Raw genomic sequence first — 19864 nt, 5'->3', positions numbered from 1 at the left:
TCTGAATGACAGCCAGACAAGTGGCATTGTTTATAAGGGAATGAAGATGGCATCCTCTGTATTCTTCTCACTTCAAGTTCCCTATAAGGCTGGCAGCCAGTGAACATCCTGAGTGATCCAGCAAACCTGGACTGGATTCTTGTAAAACGTGTCTGCTTTTGGATGGAAAACCATTACTTGTCATATCAGAATAATTAAAGGACCACTATTGCGAATTTAATGGCAATTTAATAAAATTCTAATCAAAATGGACAACATTTAGTATTACTTTTTTTTTTAATAAGTGCCACTTATATATTTTAAATTTCAAAACTTCACTATAGTTAATATGCATCATAGGCATTCAGGAACAGTCCATAAGAAGGAATAAGGGAATAGGGGTGAACAGCAGCTGCAGGTGAAAGAGAACTGATGCATTCTATACACAGATATTTCAGTGCTGTTTTAAATGTGTGCGTGTGTTGTCTCCGCTATCAAATGATTTTATTATCCCTAAATCGTCAAAGTGGAGGCTAAACATCCACATTCCACTCACTTCTCTGTATGCCTGTCTCCTGTAATCTATGCTAAGACCTGTTGCTTAGCTAACAGAAGGCAGTAAAACAATTCCTGGAACCCGGAAGTGGTGATCTCATATGCCAGTGGTTACCAAACTTTTTTGGGTGAAGGCACCCTTGATGGCTTTGAAATTATTTCAAGGCACCCCTCGGCAAAAACAACTACCGAAATGCCGTTATGACCCTTATCAGGCGACAACCCACTCCAAGTAGCTAGTGATACTTATTAGGCACCGCAATTCTTCTCATGTTCAACTTCATCCATGGTTGCAGGGACTAAAGGTTAACTAGCAGGTAGTGGAGCCACATTGTATATCAATGTGCGGTTGCATTACCTGATGGTATTGCATAAAGGAAGGGGATGCATGCCGAGGCACCCCTGAAAGGTGCCCGAGGCGCACCAGGGTGCTGCGGCACCCAGTTTAAGAACCCCTGTCATATGCTTTGATAGCTGTCTGTAGGGTCTGGGCAGCCCATGCTAAAGGTGAGGTTATTACCTACGGGTGGTGGAGCACGAGGAGAAGGTGTTACCCTCTAATCACCACACGGGTTGTTAGTTGGTGGAAGATCTGGTGGACTGATGGTCTGCGCGATGAAGTGTTTTCTGTTTTCGGAACTGTATATTGTGACCTTACCTGGTGACTATGAGGTCAAGGACTCATTTCTCTAGTGGACTGTGAGGCAGCGCACAAAACTTTTTTCATTCTATCAATAAAACAATTTGCTGATAAAAAAAACCAAAGCAAGTGTAATGCTGGGAATACACGGCTTGTTTCTAAGCTGATAAGATTGCTCAATAGATAATTTCCAACATCTCCGATCACCGTTCGATCGTTTTGCCGCTCGATTTCTCATTGAAGTGAATTGAAAAAAGATAAGAAAAACAAGCGGAAGATAAGAGGATCGAGCGGGCAAAACGATCGGGTGCAGAATCGAGCGCCAGAATCGACCCATGTGTTCCCAGCATTAATGATTCTACACTAATATGCATGGTACGCACCATGCAATTTCGCATCAGATAGATGGGTCACACAGATTATTTAATAATTAAAACATTATACATTAAATGTGTATTTATAATATTCAGAAAACAGATTCCAAAGTCCTTGTTGTACTGCTTTTTGCGATGGAATTCCATATTCTTTTAGTGTGTTACTGGTTCTTGTCTGCCAGATAAAGCTTGTCACAGAGCTAAGGGTGCTCCTGTACAGAGAATCAGGTCTTCCATGCTCAAATAGCATATAATGCTCATCTTCCTGTGTTTTAACTATGCTAAAATGGTGCTGAGAAGGGGAGGACAGGGAACTATGCTAAGATGGTGCTGAGGAGCAGGAAGTTGTGCAATATGTATTCCTCCCAGTTTTGCACCATAGAAACAGATCATATATACATAAATAAATACAAGTGGAAGCAGACCCTATTTTAACCACTTCCAGATACCGGGTGGTTTGGCTGATCTGTGCTGCGGGGGCTCTTCAGCCCGCAGCACAGATCAGAAATCAGGCAGGGCAGGGCGATCAGACCTCCCCCCACTAGGGGGATGTCCTGCTGGGGGGGTCTGATCGCCGCCGCGCTGCTGTGCCTAGCGGGGGGGGGGGGCTCCTCAAAGCCCCCCTCCGCAGCACTAGTCCTCCCTCTGCCTCCTTCCCTCCCTCTCCCGTCCCCTGTGTGCGGCGCAGGACGGAAAGCCGTCCTGCGCTGGATAGGATAGGCTTTAGCCTATCAGATGCCGGCGATCCCCGGCCAATCAGAGGCCGGGGATCGCAGATCTCCTCTACGGCGCTGCTGCTGCGCAGCGCCGTATATATGTAAACACCGGGGAAGATCTTCCCCGCGTGTTTACATTTACCCTGCGAGACACCCTCCGTGAACTGACATGGAACGGCCGCTCATACGAGCGGCCGTTTCCATGGAAACCACTTCAGGATTCAGGGGCGTAGTTAAGCGTACGCAGAATCCTGAAGTGGTTAACATAAGATCCATTTACATGTCCGTCGCTGCCCTGCAGAAAATGTATCAATCGATTACGTTTTTTACTGCAGGTGGGAACCGAAACTTAAACTGTCTTCTGTTTACCTCTGCAAAACCTTGTCTGTTCCCATCACAAAAGTACTCAGTGGTGTGCCGATAAGATACAGGAATTCTGCTCTCTGACTGGAATGGTGCTCAGACTGAAAAAAAAGCAGCCATGCATACTGTAATACGTTTTTTTTTTTATTATGCCATTAAAACATTAACCTTAGGGGCAAAGCCCCATATAGTACTGTGAGGACGTGTGCCGGCAGAGTTTCATGCCACCAGCACTGATTACCGCAATATGGGGAAGAATACAGACCCCGCTAAAGCCCTCAATACTGGGTCTGTGAAGGGCACCAAGAAGGGCTCCAAACAAGCTGCGAATTCAGCCCTGGGGACCACGGTAAACTTGGTCTGCAAGTTCTTCACAGGCCCCCTGACCTGCAATGCAGCGGACATGATGGCGGAGCATTCGCCTTTCTTCAGGACATTGGAGAACTCGCCTGCAACTCCCGCAGCTCTCACGGCTAGGGGTCTGGAAGACATATGGGAGTTCTTAAAGGGTCTGCTGAAACAGACATTGTGGCCCTGGAGAACGAGGTGCAGTCCCTCTGAGAGCTAGAAGAGAGACAAAACACTCTGAACAGCATCTTTTGCTCATATATTGAGGATCTACAGAACTGGAGAAGGCGCAATAATGTGCGCTTGCGAGTCCTGCCTGAAGCTATGTGGCAAGAAAACATGTTGGATACAGTATGGGCTATTTTTGAAAAGTTACTAAATCAGGTTCACTCTTCCCTGATTTGCATAGATCAGGTACATCATGCTCTATGCCCATTGCTGCGGGGTAACGCCCCTCCAACAGACAATATCTGCCGGGTACACCACTTCTAAGTTAAAGATGCGATTATGACTGCAGCTCGACGGTGTGGCGCAGTAGCGTTTAATGGTGCCTCTATGACACATTTCAAGACCTTGGACCCTTTACTTTGGCCCAGCAGAGGGCCCTGCACCCACTATTGCAGCTGCTTCAAGACAAAGGCACTAGATATCGATTGGGTTCCCATTCCATCTTTATGCCAAAAAGAGCGCCCATGTGGCTATCTTCAGATATCCCTCGGTTCTTCCAGAATTCCGTTCAACCCTAGGTCTGTTTTTGATCCACCCTTCCAAGTGGGACCCAGACTCAATGTTCATCAGAGGCCCTCAGGGGACACGCCGCAGTAGACCTTTGTGTCCCACCAACCTGTGAGTACTGTTCTACAAGATTACTGATCAGTAGTAATAGGTACATCTGCATTAGGCTGTACACCCGTTAGTCTTATCATTGTCCAAGGGAGTCCTAGGGAGTTGCAATTTTACTTGCCAATGAAGATTCACTCATGCTCCTGCAGCCATAAAGAAACTATGCGGGAAGCTTTTTGTTCCACTGCAGAAGGAAGTGGTGTTCAACTGTTTGCACGCTGTTCTGTTACAATTTTTTCTTGTGATAGTAGGTTTAAGGCTGTAAATAATATTTTAGAATAAACAGGAAATGCTTAGTATAGACCACTTTAAGGGAGCCTCTTCTCTCTGTCTCCTCCACAATTTTCACGGTCAGTTGGTGAAGGAAAGAAAGATAGTGGTGCAGAAGAATTTGAAAAGGGGGTTAAACTATCTCGGGATTGAAGCAACAAGGACTGCATCATTGTATCCCAAAATGCAAGTGCTGAATAATGGGCCATGTCAGGATGAAGGAAGCTAGGATTTAGAAAACAGTTGCTAAAGACACAGATTAAACAATCATTACCGCTGCTGTGTGGTGGCAGAATCTATTGATTTGTTAGATATGTAACGGGCAAAACCAGAAATCGGACAATTTTTAGAATTAGCCGGCCGTTTCTAGAACTGGCCGATTTGACGTCGGCCAAAGTCCAAAATGCTGGTGATTTCTGACATTGGCCGGCCAGTTTGCAAAATGGCCAGTCAGTCGGCCAAAGTACAAAACACACAAATCCCAGAACATCTTTGTTACAGCTAATACTCAATCCTGCAACAAATCAGCAGCGTGTCTACTTCCTGATTTCATGGAAGCAGACATAATTAACATCCTGCACTTTCAAATGAGCATTCTGCGCTTTCAAATTAGCTGCTCTGCCGTGGCAGTCAGGTGACACAGGGGAGAGATCAAATTACAGTGGGGGGAGGGTGCTTTACTGGGCACTTTGCATGCCTGGGGTGGGGGCTTTGCATGGCTGGGGGTGCGTTGCTGGGCGATTTGCATGGCTGAGGGTGCTTTGCTGGGTGCTGTGCATGGCTGGGGGTGCTTTTCTGGGCGTTTTGCATGTTTGGGGGGTACTTTGCTGGGCGCCTTGCTTGGCCGGGGGGGAGGAGCTTTGCATGGCTGGGGGTCTTTTCTGGGTGCTTTGCATGGCTTGGGGGTACTTTGCTGGGCACTTTGCATGGCTGGGGGGGGAAGGGGCAGGAGGCCTTTGCATGGCTTGGGGTGCTTTGCCTCGCTGGGGGTGCTTTTTTAAATGTTCTTTGAATGGCTGCGGGTGGGGGCGCTTTGCATGGCTGGGAGGGCGTGGGCTTTTCTGGCCACTGTACAAGGCTGGGAGGGTTGCTTGTGTTACTCACAGACCTCAGATCAGGGCGAATGGAGAGACGGAAAGAGGCAGAACAGTGCGCACACTACCCGCCTGGACCTGTACACTTCACATGTGGAAGTGCCAAATGAATGGCACTTCCGCATTGAAGTGTACGCCTCCTGCGGGTGTCTTTGTGCACTGCTCTGCCTCTCTCTGCCTCTCCGGTCTGGTCGCATTGATCTGAGGTTTGAGTAGTGCAGGCAGCGGGGGAGAGGCAAGTGAGCAGGACTTCGGGACTTGGCCGGCCGCATATAGCTACAACGCGTTCTGGTCGGCCAAAGTCGCAATTACAGAATATTTCTCACATTGGCCGCATAAGCCGGCCACTTGTCGATTTGACCGGCCAGAACCCGAAGTGGCCAGACTTTGGGTTCTGGATGTAACAGATACAGGAAATGTTTCCTAGCATGGCCCAGAGCCTTGGCCATGCCTTAATTTATATCAATTGCTGAAATAATTTTTGACCTGGAGTACAGATACAAGTTATACAGAATAAAAAATAAAGAAACCAATAACTATAAGACATTTTATTGTGTTTGGTTTGCATAAAAATATGCAGGTACATACATTGTCTTTAGACAATACATTTTGACCTCTATGTACAGACATACATAAAAAAAATAGAAAACAAAACAAAAGCAAATCACAGTAACAAAAAAAGTAATGAGTGATCTGATTAAAGAAATATTAGGAAAGCTACAGCCACCTAGCCAGATACAGTGTTAAACACACATAGGCCTTGTTTTTTTGCAGTAAGGTCTGTAAAATAAAAGTTACATGCACATTAACAATTTATTCACCACTCCCAGGGTTGCCAAATCATACCTTAACGACATCCCAACTGAGGGGTTTTACCCCCTGACCACCAGAGCAATTTTCACCTTTCAGCGCTCCTTCCATTCATTCGTCTATAACTTTATCATTACTTATCACAATGAAATGAACTATATCTTGTTTTTTTCGCCACCAATTAGGCTTTCTTTAGGTGGGACATTATGCCAAGAATTATTTTATTCTAAATGTGTTTTAATGGGAAAATAGGAAAAAATGTGGGAAAAAATGTATTATTTTTCAGTTTTCAGCCTTTATAGTTTTCAAATAATGCATGCTACTGTAATTAAAACCCATGAAATGTATTTGCCCATTTGTCCCGGTTATAAAACCGTTTAAATTATGTCCCTATCACAATGTTTGGCGCCAATATTTTAATTGGAAATAAAGGTGCATTTTTTTTCAGTTTTGCGTCCATCCATAATTACAAGCCCATAGTTTATAAAGTAGCAGTGTTATACCCTCTTAACATAAATATTTAAAAAGTTCAGTCCCTAAGGTAACTATTTATGTATTTTTTTTTAATTGTAATTTTTTTTTTTTAATTACAAAAAAAAATAATTGGGGAGTGTGGGAGGTAAGGAGTTAATTTTTTGTGTAAAACTAATTTATTTGTATGTAAAAAATGCTTTAGGGTATAGTTTTACTATTTGGCCACAAGATGGCAACAGTAACTTTTTGTTTAATGCAACCTGCAAGCGTCCTTCAGACGCTTGCAGGAAGTGCTAAGAGGCTAAGAAAGTTTTTTTTTCACAATGATCGCGCTGCTTAGCGGAGAAGCAGCGGATCATTGCGGGGCTTAGATCAACGAACAGGAATGGATTTTCCCGTTCATTGATCTCCGGGCGAGCGGCCGGCGGCGTGTTTACGAGCGGGAGCCGCACTAGAGCGAGCGGGAACGCAGCAGCAGCAGTACGCATTTCTCCGTCCCTGGGGGTGAAAGGATGGAAAAAGAGACGGAGAAATTCGTACGCGTGGGGGTAAAGTGGTTAATTACTGACACATCTAAGTTATACAGGTTATGGGACTGCTTGCACATAACAGTGTGTAAACTGCATCTAACTAGCCACAATAAATAATAATAAGAATAATTCACATGTACCAATAACTAATGGGATACGTTGCCAACACTGGTACCTGTGCCATGTGATACCTGACTGAATAGACTGAGAAGGACAACCACAAACGCCAGATCCAAAGTTCTGCAAATTCTTTACCATTGTCCCTCTTGATGCTATGTGGATTATATCTGTATTTATTATTACATCTTTGGATTACTCTCAAAAGTCATCAGTAGTAATGTCATCCAGCAAGAATTCTCTTCATTCAGTGAGGGTGGATGAAGCAATGTGAAAACTTCAAATATCTGTACAAATCCAGCTCAACACACTTGCTTAAGATAGACATGCATAGTGAATATGGTAGATGCTTGATATTTACCTAATATCAGTCATTTAGCACCTTGGCCACTTGATAATAGATCAGGTTTTATCAGTGATCTCCTCTAATATTACCTGAACTACTACCACAGCTAGCTTTGAAGTGGTTGAAGACATACAAAGCTAATTCCACCTCACTTATGGTAGCACTCACCCATGCATCCCTGACTCCAACTTTACTGATCTACACAAAAAACAGGGCTTTTGGGTTATTGTTTGATGAATAAAATAATCATAGCTCAATCAGAAGTCTTACATTTTATTAGGTTTGTGTTTGGCATTTTTACCCATTTCTGATGTCCAATCTACACAAAATATCATGCATTGTGTACCGGCCTTAAGAAGAATAGTGATCTGACAAGCTGAATGTTCACAGTAAATAGGTACAATGGTCTTTGTTGTCCAGTGTTATCTCACTTAAACATAAAACATAAATTAGAAATTATACAAATATCTCGGCACTGGCTGCTGATAATAAAGTAAGAAGCACGTCTATAATACAGTATGCACTAGCTATATATTGTGTAGTGCAGAGCTTTTCTTTATTTTGAAGGCAGTGGCAGGGTTACTTTAAAGCACTATGGCAGTCCCAACCACAGTTAGTGAAATGTGCATGACTGACTGGTGACATTTTTTGTTTTTACAAATTAAGGACTTAAATTTGTTTGTGGAGAGACTTCAGTCAACTACAGTATTTAAAGAGAACCCGAGGTGGGTTCTAAGAATGCTATCAGCACACAGAGGCTGGGTCTGCATATAATACCCAACCTCTGTTGCTATACTGCTCCCCCCCAGGCCCTCCCTGCGCTCTGCTTGCCCCCCATAAATCAAACGCCGTGCTAGAGACACACAGCGTGTCACAGCTGGCTGTTTACCTTTGGCAGTGTCAGTCTCGCCGCTCCCCCGCCTCCTCCATAGCGCCGCCCCTCGCCTGCATCCCTTCCCTCCAATCAGTGGGGTGGGAAGGGACGCAGGCGGGGAGTTGCGCTTCTTTTTAAGGTTAAAAAAAACACTTTTGAAGAAACCATTGAACTAGAGATTAAAGCTTATTTATCAAGAAAGGTGCAGAGAAAAACTGGAACAAATTAGAGCAGCTCCCATGAACAGCCAATCAGGTTTTAGCTGTGAAACAAAACTACCGCCCCACTTTTGCTCCTGTTTTCTGTACACTTGTAATGTCAGTCAAAAATATGTTATATGTGCTGCCATGAGGAGTTGTTTCCATGCATAGAAAGTTATAGCAGCATGCATTGAAAAGGTACACGCCAGTGCAGATAAAATGGTGTTAAATCCATAGTCCATCATGCGCATCCTGTTATTCTGACCAATGATAAATACGTGTCAGAAATTCAGGTAAACCAACTGGGTACTTATATGATATTAGTGACTCACTTAACAGTGAAGTAGGAGTTGATTACTGAAAGCTAGAAAACAAAGTTTTTCATACATTCATACCTTGCCTCAGAATGCCATTACACATAGCTCTTGGCAAAATACAAACACTGGCCTATTTGTAACAAGCTTGTAACTTTTTGCAATAAAAAAACACAGTTGTGCTACTCTTCATTGGCTGTTTAGGGTCACATGACATTAGAAACACGTGACCTTGCAAACCAATGACACAACGGTAGAATATCCCATTTATCCATTCAAAATTGACTGCAGTTAGAGGCCTACAGGGCCTTGTTCTGGAGGAGCTTTGGACCTGATGCTATTAGTGACGCTATTAGCGCGACCCGTAATACTCAAGTAGAGCAAACTTTGCTAAGATAACGAGCATTACTAATGGTAACGCTTGCTAGTAATGAACGTTACCATAGCAACATTGCACTACTTAAGCACTGTGAGTTGCCCTAAAAGTGTAACTCATGGTACACGCTGCTGGTAGTACAATAATATTGCCTTGCACTGCCTCTGCACAGCAATATTACTGCACTTTTCTGCATCAGGCCCCTTGTTCACTGGCAATCAGAAGATCCTCTGCAAGCAGTAAACTAGAATAGCAATTCTCATCTTTTAGGAGGCAAAGATTTTCTTTCAGAGAGATGCAATATGGAACTAGCCATGTGTGTCACTGCATCTTTGTAAACAGGATGCAGACAATTTTAGCATTAAAAATATGAACTCATTTTGCATTCATAACATTTTTTTTTATAAGCAGACTTATAAGAAGATAGAAAGCACAACATTTGTATTTCTATTATAACAGGTTCACTTTCAATAGCTGCATTTATTAAGTGCACTAAACTCAGCTCTGGTTTCCTGCATTAATGTGGTCCCATACACTTTAACTAGCACAGCATGGCTCAGTGAAAAAGTACTACTCTGTTATGGCACTATAGAAATAATGTATCAAACATCGCTCCAAAACACATACAAAAGGAATGATAGTTATTTTGCTCACTCCATAGAAAAGAAAGTGGCTTGTTTACAAATAAGGATTTATATTGTATACTATGAAAATAGCTTATCTATTAAGTGCTGTATTTTACACAGTAGTGATATGAAGATGAATACAACTTAAAAGCCGCGCAGAAATGGTCTTCACTGATGGGACTCCATGAAGTGTTGCATGAATTCTGCCAGCTTCTCAACATCATCTACAGTAACCGCATTGTATAGTGAGGCCCGGATTCCTCCCACAGATCTGAAGAAAACACAGACGTTCTTTATAGCAATAGTAATGTTTCTAAAAATTACAAGTAGTTTAGAAGACATAACAACAAAAGTTATTTAGGTAATACCTTTAATGACTTACTGTAAAATATTTCCTTGCAAGCTATCAAAACTTTGATCAGAGCTGTTTCTTACATGCACAACCATGAGCCTTATGGTGGCCACTAATGGACCAATCGTTTTCATCCAATCTTACCATTTTATGTAATATAAGAGAACTGCTTACATTTTCCATTCGATATATTTACTCTGTTTACCGTTCTACTACATAGATTTGGTAAAATTGGATGAAAAAGATTGGATCATTAGCGGCCACCATTAGAAACATCTATTTCCCACCACCAGGTCACCATGTACATATGTGAAAGTCTATCAGGACACAATCACTAATTCCAGAAGATGTGCGTATTGCAGGAAAGGAGATGAGCCGGCACCATCAGATGTATTTATGCTCTTTAATCAGAATAAAAACATGCATACAGCCAATATGCGACGTTTCGAGGAAGACTGCCTCTTTCTCAAGCTAAGCTGTGCATGACAAAAAACATACTGAACAAACAGACTTATTTATACCCACAACATGGACACAAGGCAGCCAATCAGCGTTACTGAACGTCGGCGTTAACCAATGATATCAGGTCCTACCTAGTGGACCTGATAGAGAACTACAGTGCTGCCTACCTGATAGGTTCGTTTAAAATGGAGTTCCAACCTCCTCCTCACAGCGCTTGTCCTGAGTGCGGAAGACGGCTTCTCCGTGCTGGGCTAGTATGCGGAAGTGTGTCACCACCAGGCCTCGCCCCCGGCGGACCTGATGGGAAACCATCCGCACAACGTCAGGGAGAGGGCGGAACTAACCGCCCGCTCCCCTTCTGCCCAGCAACTAGTGATTCTTCCGCTCGCGTAACACTATAGATGTCAATAGAGAGCCATTGTGTCCGCCCCCTTCAGGAGATCAGAGCGTATGTCTGTTGCTTAGCAACGACGCCGCTCCTAACGCAGCATGTCACTCTACAATAAGGGCTCACAGAAGTTTACTATAAGGTAACAAAGGTGCTACTAAACATCTGAAAAAATCAAAAAAATCTAAGAAAAGAACGGAAAGACGGGGAAAGGGACATAGGGAAGAAGAGGGAAACACAAAAAAGATATAAAAAAGGCTAAAGACCAAGGGAGGGATAGGGGAATTGGAGAGGAGGCGGCATATCAGGACACCCAGGGATCAAACACAAAAAGGGCAGAAAAATATATTATTATCATATGCTAAGTATTCATGATATAAAATATAGAGGCTGGGCAGCATGGAGAGAAGGGGCAATTCAAACAAACGGTGACAAATCAAGTTCTCTATTTAGGCCCCTAGGCTCCATGGTGTCCAGCCTCTCGATCCAATAGGCCTCCCTCCACAACAGCCTCCTCTCCCTATCCCCGCCCCTCCTCAATGGCCGTATTTGTTCTATTATCTGAAACCTAAGCTGGCTGACATGATGATTGGCTCTCACAAAATGATAAGGGACAGCTTGATCTACTAATTTCTCTCTTATAGCATGTTTGTGTGAAGACAGTCTGGCCCACATATAAGAGTCCACATGGACATTTGAGGGCGTAGATTACATAAGCTGTATCACAGGTGTAGTAGCCATTAATCTTAAATTTCTTACCAGTATGTGGGTGACAAATGTAATCTCCCTTGGTCACTGAGTCACAGTGTACGCAGTTGAGGCATGGAAACGTGCCTTTACGTTTAGTATCAAATTTATCCAATTCAGCATTGACCATATCTGCATGTACCAACCGGTCTCTCAAATTTGGTGCTCTTTTATAAGATATCAATGGGTAATGCTGAAAATGAGATATTTCAGGAAAACTATCGGCCAACAAGTACCAGTGTTTCCTGATTATTTTAGCTATGTCCTCCGACTGCGCACTGTATCTCGTGACAAAGGGGATGCGCTCAGCTGTGTTTCTTTTAGTGCGTCTACATCGTCCCGTAGAATATTAAGGAACATCTGAGTGTCTCTCAAGTATGATTTAAGGGCCACTACGAAAGGACTCAGTACTTTCTCAAGATATTTGGCTATAGGTGCAAAAACAGAATCTATGCCCGCCACTATGGGTCTCCCAGGGGGATTAACTAAACTCTTGTGTATTTTGGGGCATATATAAAGAACAGGAGTGATTGGAAAATCCTGTGTCAAAAATTTAGCTAATTTATCATCTATTATTTCAGCTGATTTGACAGCTGATATGATCGTTTCTACTTTAATTTGAATGTCCGAGAGGGGATCTCTCTCGAGAAGCTGATAGGTGGATGCGTCAGAGATCTGTCGTAATATCTCCTGTCGATAAGCTGTGGTGTCCATAGCAACGATGGCTCCGCCATTTGTCGGCAGGTTTGATAGTTATTGCTGCATTATCTGCCAACTGTTTAATAGCCAGTTTTTCCTGTGCTGAGATGTTATTACGGAATTTCAGGCCCATCATATTGTTTTTCCTTAATAGAGTATCTATTTCCCCTTGAACCTTTTGCATGTAAATATCAATAATTTGACAAGATGGTGGCTGGAATCTACTCTTAATGCATAGTCGCTATCTTGTAATCTCAAAAGGTCCCCAGATTCTTCAGTAGGAGGTCTGTCAAAAGGACGTGGTATGGAGAAAAAATATTTCAGTTTAATAGAGTGGAAGAACCTCTGTAAATCGACATCTATTTCCAGCAGATCCGGTGTATGTGTTGGAGCAAACGAAAGTCCTCGGTTGAGGACTGATAGTTGATGATCAGACAGTGTGACAGCAGATAGGTTGACTACTATGTTCTCCTGTTCGGAAGTCGTGCTTGTCGTGACCGGAGACATCCTCTTATGCCTCCTTCGCCTACATCCGCCCCTCCGCTTCCGTCCTGACTGGACATCTGGTCTGAGAGGCCCTCCTGAGAGGATGTTAAGGGTAAATCCGAAGACTCATGAGGATTTCCATAAGGTTGTGGTCTAGGGCCACCCCGTCCTCCCTGTCTTGGTTTACGTGGTGCCCGGGGTCTTTGTATAGGTCTCTGCCATGAGTATACGTAACCTGAATTGTAATCGTTTTCGTCACGATGGAATTTATCTCGCTTGATTGCTTCAATTTGATTTTGGTGTATCTCCAGCAAATTAAATAATTCAGTTATAATATAATTCAGTTATAATATAATATAATATAATTCAGGCCTCATATTTAATGAGTGCTTTGAGTTTCTCTTTAAGCTGTATCCACTCGGTTTCAAGCTTAGGGAGTTCTTCCTGGATTTTCTGAATTGTCAGTGTCATAGAGTCGAATGCTGCTTTATTCCATATTAAACTCCACTTGTGGCAAAACGGTTGGTCAGTCGGAAACATAATAGGGGCCACATTGGATCTCATTCCTCTCGGAATTCTTTGTTGGCGGTGATATTCAGCCAAGGTTTTGGCATGTAATTCCAGTGTGATGTGAGTTTTAGCTGCTTTAATTATTGCTTGCGTAGCATCTTCTCATCAGCCTTATTGAGAAAGGTGACTTCAGTGGACACCTGCGCCATGATCCTAGAAGTTTCTTCTGGCGTATATGAAAAGGTGGGGGAATCCACATCTCGATCCTCCATGTTGCTTGAAATGGGGGTGCACACACCAGGTGTGTTGAAGTAAGACTTTTGCTAGTGAGTTGGTGGAGCACTTCCCCTTGAAGTATCAGTAGTGATGTGCCTCGGCTGTTCTGACAACACTCCAGAATCTAAATTGCAGGAAAGGAGATGAGCCGGCACCATCAGATGTATTTATGCTCTTTAATCAGAATAAAAACATGCATACAGCCAATATGCGACGTTTCGAGGAAGACTGCCTCTTTCTCAAGCTAAGCTGTGCATGACAAAAAACATACTGAACAAACAGACTTATTTATACCCACAACATGGACACAAGGCAGCCAATCAGCATTACTGAACGTCGGCGTTAACCAATGATATCAGGTCCTACCTAGTGGACCTGATAGAGAACTACAGTGCTGCCTACCTGATAGGTTCGTTTATGTTTTTTGTCATGCACAGCTTAGCTTGAGAAAGAGGCAGTCTGCCTCGAAACGTCGCATATTGGCTGTATGCATGTTTTTATTCTGATTAAAGAGCATAAATACATCTGATGGTGCCGGCTCATCTCCTTTCCTGCAATTAAGTTTCTGGAGTGTTGCCAGAACAGCCGAGGCACATCACTACTGATACTTCAAGGGGAAGTGCTCCACCGACTCACTAGCAGAAGATGTGCGTATGGCACTACTGGAAAGAGGCAGTGCAGAGCAGTGAACACTATATTGTGACTTCCTGTGCAAACATCAGAAGCAGCTTAGGTAGACTGAACAGCAGTGTGTTGCTGCTCAGACTCCTTCCACTGTACACAGGTGATCGCGGTGAACAATGGACTCGACTACCACTAGTATGAGATGATCCAGCAGTCTGAACAAACACTAAATTCTCAGCAGAGGCGACCCCAAAAAGCCAAAATGGGCCAAGGTCTATCTCGTCTCCACACTCTACTGTGGGCTTTCCTACAAAGACAATGACAATGAGAATAAATTCTGCCACCACTACACTACAGAAAGAGGTCTGACACTGCGAGTAAAAATATTTCATACATGTTCTCACACTCAATGAAAGACTACCTTTCCGCAGTGCTAGTTTGAGGGAAAACATGTTCTGCGAAAAGTTATCTTAACCACTTAACTACCAGCAGTCTCTGGTCCCTTAAGGCCTAGAGACCTGCTGGTACAAAAATGGGGCTCACCGACCTCACATGAAACAGACCCATCGCTCGTCATTTGCGCCACTCTCCGGTCGCTGAAGCCCATTTGCGCTGCCATTGTTATGACAGCAGAGCTCCATGAGTCGGTCAGGAGCCATTTTTATTGGCTCCTGATCCTGTGATCACTGTGAGCCAATGTGATTGGCAATTGAAATGTACACCATGGCAGGGATAACAGGTCCCAAACAAGAGATAGATTTCAATTACTAACATCCGGAAAAGATTAACTAGGTAAACTAAAGCTGGAGTTTATATACCTTCACGATTCCCTGTTTACTTTATAAAGCAAGCAGTGTTATTATACCAGTGTTCCATATCAGATCATTCCCTACAGACAGAGGAAGTTTTGTAATGTATAACATGTTAGAAAACAACGGAACTGTGCTACTTTACCTATGTCCTTTAAGGGACAGCATGCCAAGCTCCGCCGCTCCATCAAGAAATTCTTTTTCTAGCTTGCTATCACCTTTAATATTTCCAATGCGGAAAGGAATGTTCATTCTGCTTCGGCTCGCCTTCTCTACCGGACAGCTGAAGGAGAACATCCCCATTAGATATAACAGAGGTGACAAGTATTTTTACATAAAGAAAAAGGAGGATACAACTTACACAAATAAGCCATTGGATTCATCAATAACATTATAGATCATGTCTGATTTAATGATGCTGAGCTTCTCCATACATGCTGCACCTCCATTGTTCTTAATCCATTCTAGCACAAGCCCCATTATATAGATGCTGAAATAAAAGTGAAAAAAATAAATCTGAGCCAAATGTACTGATTGACAATACTAATGCTAACTTATAGTACAAGTGATATTAAATAAATAAAATAACACACAGTGAATAATGGAAAGTGGTGAAACTGTAATATAAAGGGGTACATGCACCATGGGGTAACTGGCTCACAACAAACATGAATGGCTCTCTGATGGAGAGTAGCCAGCTTTCCCCAGGCCATGGTGGTATGTGGTGACATTGCCAAGGTCAAATTAAAGGGAAGTAGGGTTACTGGGGAGACCACCATATTAACCCCCTCTAAGCCAACCTATCTCTACCAGGTTCGTTACATGCACTCAGTTTTATCTCAGTTCAGGTGCAGTGTACCATCAGGAGTTGTACTGTGGGATGGCGGTGCAGTGTAATGTGTGGGGGTATAATGGTCCAAAAGCAGTGTGATAGAAGTTAATAACAACAAGAGAGCACAGTGTGGCCGACACTCAAACATCAAAAATGGTGAAAAGGATGACTGAGGCTGCTGTGTGCAGCTTGTCAGTGTGCTCAAAGCAAAAACAGTTCAATGCAGCAACAACAAGACAGTGGAAATGCTTGGCACTACTGACAATGGCTATCATTCATAAACTTGCTGGCGGTAAGGAGAACCCGTGCGGGAGACTACCGCCGTCAGTAGTTTAGCCTTCTTCTGGGTGGTCATTCATAAACATTGTGCCTGGTGAAGTAGCAGTGCGGAGGTTTTCTGGAGAATGGTGTCGGTAGGCGGGCGGTAGGCATGCGGAAACAGAAAAGCTGGCCGAGTCCCTCCATGCGGTGTTCTCTCTGCTGCTGTGTGGGAGGTCCGTCCCATTCACTTACAAGGACTCCGCAAGCTTCCCGCTACATCCAGGGGATCGGTAATCCCCGTCCGCATACCGCTATGCGGAAATGTTTATGAATGAACATTTTCATACTTTTTCTGGATACCTGCGTATCAACACGTATCAACACCGCACAAGGCGGTACGTTGTCACTCTGCGCGGGAATGTCAGCTCCGCATACGGAAAGAGGCTTTATGAATACACAACTTGCTCAGTGCTCGGTAAAGTCAGCGGTATTACGCATTTCCGCATGCGGGAATGCTTTATGAATGATTGCCAATGTATTGCTTCATTCACTTGACTTCACAAAGCATGCATAAATAGTCCATCTTGTGCATAGTACGCAGTATAAAAAGTGATACTTATCGTGAGCAGCATTGTGGGGATGTTTTTATACTGCGTACTATGCACAAGATTGACTATTTATGCATGCTTTGTGAAGTCAAGTGGATGAAGCAATACATTGTCAGTAGTGCCATGCATTTCCACTGTCTTTTTGTTGCTAATATAAGTTAATGCAGGATCACATCTTACATAATGTGTATAAATTAAACACCAGGTTGGAATAATATGTGTGGTTTGTAGTATTTTATTTTATGTGCTGGGATCATATTGTGCAGTGCTTCATTCCCCCAGCTCTCTCTTTTCCTCCCACTGCTTCTTCTCCCCCTGCCACCTCGATTTTTTCCACAGCCCCTTTTCTTCCTAACCTTTTCCATTCTTGTCTTGTCTTTTAAGAGTGTTTTGTAATTATGTACACCTTACCAGTATTAACCTAAACTCCGGGCTTACAGCCTCCATATAAGTCAGATTACATGCATATCTGCCTTACCAAGTAGGTGTATTTATTGCTCCAGTACACACTATGGCACTTAAAGGACAACTGAAGTGAGAGAGATATGGAGGCTGTCATATGTATTTTCTTTTAACCTCCTGAGCGGTATGGACGAGCTCAGCTCGTCCATCACCGCCGGAGGCTGCCGCTCAGGCCCTGCTGGGCCGATTTTCCTCAAATAAAAAGCAGCACACGCAGCCGGCACTTTGCCAGCCGCGTGTGCTGCCTGATCGCCGCCGCTCTGCGGCGATCCGCCGCGAGCAGCGGCGAAAGAGGGTCCCCCCAGCCGCCCGAGCCCTGCGCAGCCGGACCAATCAGTTCCGGCCAGCGCTAAGGGCTGGATCGGAGGCGGCTGACGTCAGGACGTCGGCTGACGTCCATGACGTCACTCCGCTCGTCGCCATGGCGACGAGGAAAGCCAAACAAGGAAGGCTGCTCATTGCAGCCTTCCTTGTTACTTATGCTTGCCGGAGGCGATCAGAAGAACGCCTCCGGAGCGCCCTCTAGTGGGCTTTCATGCATGAAATAGATTTTTTTTTATTAAAAAAAAAACCTCCCGCAGCCTCCCTGGCGATCTTAATAGAACGCCGGGGAGGTTAAACAATACCAGTTGCCTGGCTGTCCTGCTGATCTATTGGCTGCAGTAGTTCTGAATAACACCAGGAACAAGCATGTAGCTAATCTTGTCAGATCTGACGATAATTTTAAAAACACTTAATCTGCTGCATGCTTGTTCAGGGTCTAAGGCTAAAAGTATTACAGGCAGATGATCAGCAGGACAGCCAGGCAACTGGTATTGCTTAAAATGAAATAAATATGGAAGCCTCCATATCCCCCTCACTTCAGTTGTCCTTTAAAGGACACCTGAACTGAAAAGTGATATGGGGCCTGATCCAATTCACTTTTTCTCCTACATTTTCTCCTTGGTGATTTTTCGAATCTTATCAATAAAATGCCTTTTAAGCCACCAGCAAGCAAGAAAATACTCAGAATAATTTTGATAGTACTTTTTCAGCTCCTTTTTGGTACTATTTCAAATGCAGAGTTCAGCAAAGTTACTTACAGAGTAGATGAAAAATGATCTCCAAGGAGAAAACTTAGGAGAAAAAGTGAATTGGATCAGCTCCATGGTGGCTGCCATATTTATTTCCTTTTAAACAATACCAGGTGCCTGGAAGTCCAGCTGCTCCACATCTATCTCAGTTCAGGTGTGCTTTAAAATTACAATAAATGAACACAAGCCTAAAAAGGCATACTGGGTTTATTTGCTAGAAATGAAACACTGTAGTGCCCAGAAGATCACAACAAAAATTAAAGTGGCACTCAAGCCCAAACGTTTAGCTTTAACTTTGGCTAGAGTGGGAAGAAGAACAGTCAGAACCTCTGCCAGGTTTTTTAGGCTCCAATAAAGGAATGATTCTCCAAGCCAAGAGAACAGGAAGTGAGCTGAAACATTTTTAATCAACATGAACCAGTATTACTGGTATATGCAAGAGAAGTTAAGAGAAGTATTGGACCATCTGTGGTGCTTTTAGTGCTGTGTCACCACCGGGAAGATTATGCTCACTTGCTGTACCAGCTTCAGTGTATTCGATATGATGGAATCTCCTCAAATGACAACAGTAAAAACCTGGCAAATGTTCTCACACTCATTCTAGCCAAAACTAAAATAAAAGCTTTAGCTGTAGCACCGCAACTGATTAACATTGCAAATGCCATTCACATATCCTTACACTTTCTGTTAGTTTCCTTACTTGCAAGAAGCAACACATGTCGATATGTAGGCATGTGATGAAAGGTAATAAAAGAAAATTATAGGGAGAATGTTCGACGAGATGGACACTTAATTTTGAAAGCATCAACCATGCTTAGTTTAAATATCTACAGCAGACAACATTTTTGTTAATACACAACAGAAGGTATTACCTGAAACATGGAGGAGTATTATACAAGGAGCTATTTCCTGCCTGGATTTTGTAGTCTAAGATTGTAGGACACTCTTTCAATGCAAAGCCCAGCAGGTCTTCTCGAACTATAACTACGGTGACACCAGCACAACCAACGTTCTTCTGAGCACCAGCAAAAATAAGTCCAAACTAAAACATGAAAAAAAATGCTTAGATTACAAATATGTAGTAACTTGTATATTATTTAAAACAAGTATGTGCCCTGTGTCACTAGTAAAACAAACTCTCACCAAAAAGTGTCTGACATGGATTCCTTATTCCGACCCTTTGGGGTTATTAAAAACAGTGCAGGGAGCTTACCACATGTACAAATTGCTGGAGCCAAGTTAACTAGACTCCGATGTTAAGACATGTTGTACATGCACACAGGAACTAGGACTTGATTCATGAGGCAACAGTTCAAGGACGAGATCTGTGCAGGCTAGCAAGGCATTCTGTTACCAGATGCCAGACAGTATGGCAGGAATATGAAGAGGAACAATGGACACCGCCAAGACAATCTCTTAGCGACGC

General features: G+C 43.4%; 1 protein-coding gene across 2 annotated transcripts in view; it reads right to left on the bottom strand.

Moving 5' to 3' along the window:
• Positions 1-7712: 7712 nt before the first annotated feature.
• Positions 7713-19864, bottom strand: part of PSAT1 (phosphoserine aminotransferase 1) — a 47621-nt gene continuing 35469 nt past the window's right edge. For both annotated transcript variants that reach the window (XM_068236748.1, XM_068236758.1), the window contains 4 exons: positions 19311-19480; positions 15564-15692; positions 15348-15485; positions 7713-10120 (listed from right to left, as the gene is read on the bottom strand). In XM_068236748.1, coding sequence (XP_068092849.1) covers positions 10018-10120; positions 15348-15485; positions 15564-15692; positions 19311-19480 — 540 coding nt within the window. In that variant the 3' untranslated portion in view covers positions 7713-10017. The remainder of the gene's footprint in view (positions 10121-15347; positions 15486-15563; positions 15693-19310; positions 19481-19864) is intronic.

Source organism: Hyperolius riggenbachi, chromosome 1, assembly GCF_040937935.1.
Source record: "Hyperolius riggenbachi isolate aHypRig1 chromosome 1, aHypRig1.pri, whole genome shotgun sequence".
Classification (NCBI taxonomy): Eukaryota; Metazoa; Chordata; class Amphibia; order Anura; family Hyperoliidae; genus Hyperolius; species Hyperolius riggenbachi.
Note: the sequence above shows the minus strand (reverse complement) of the source record. Positions and strands in the feature narration are given on the sequence as shown.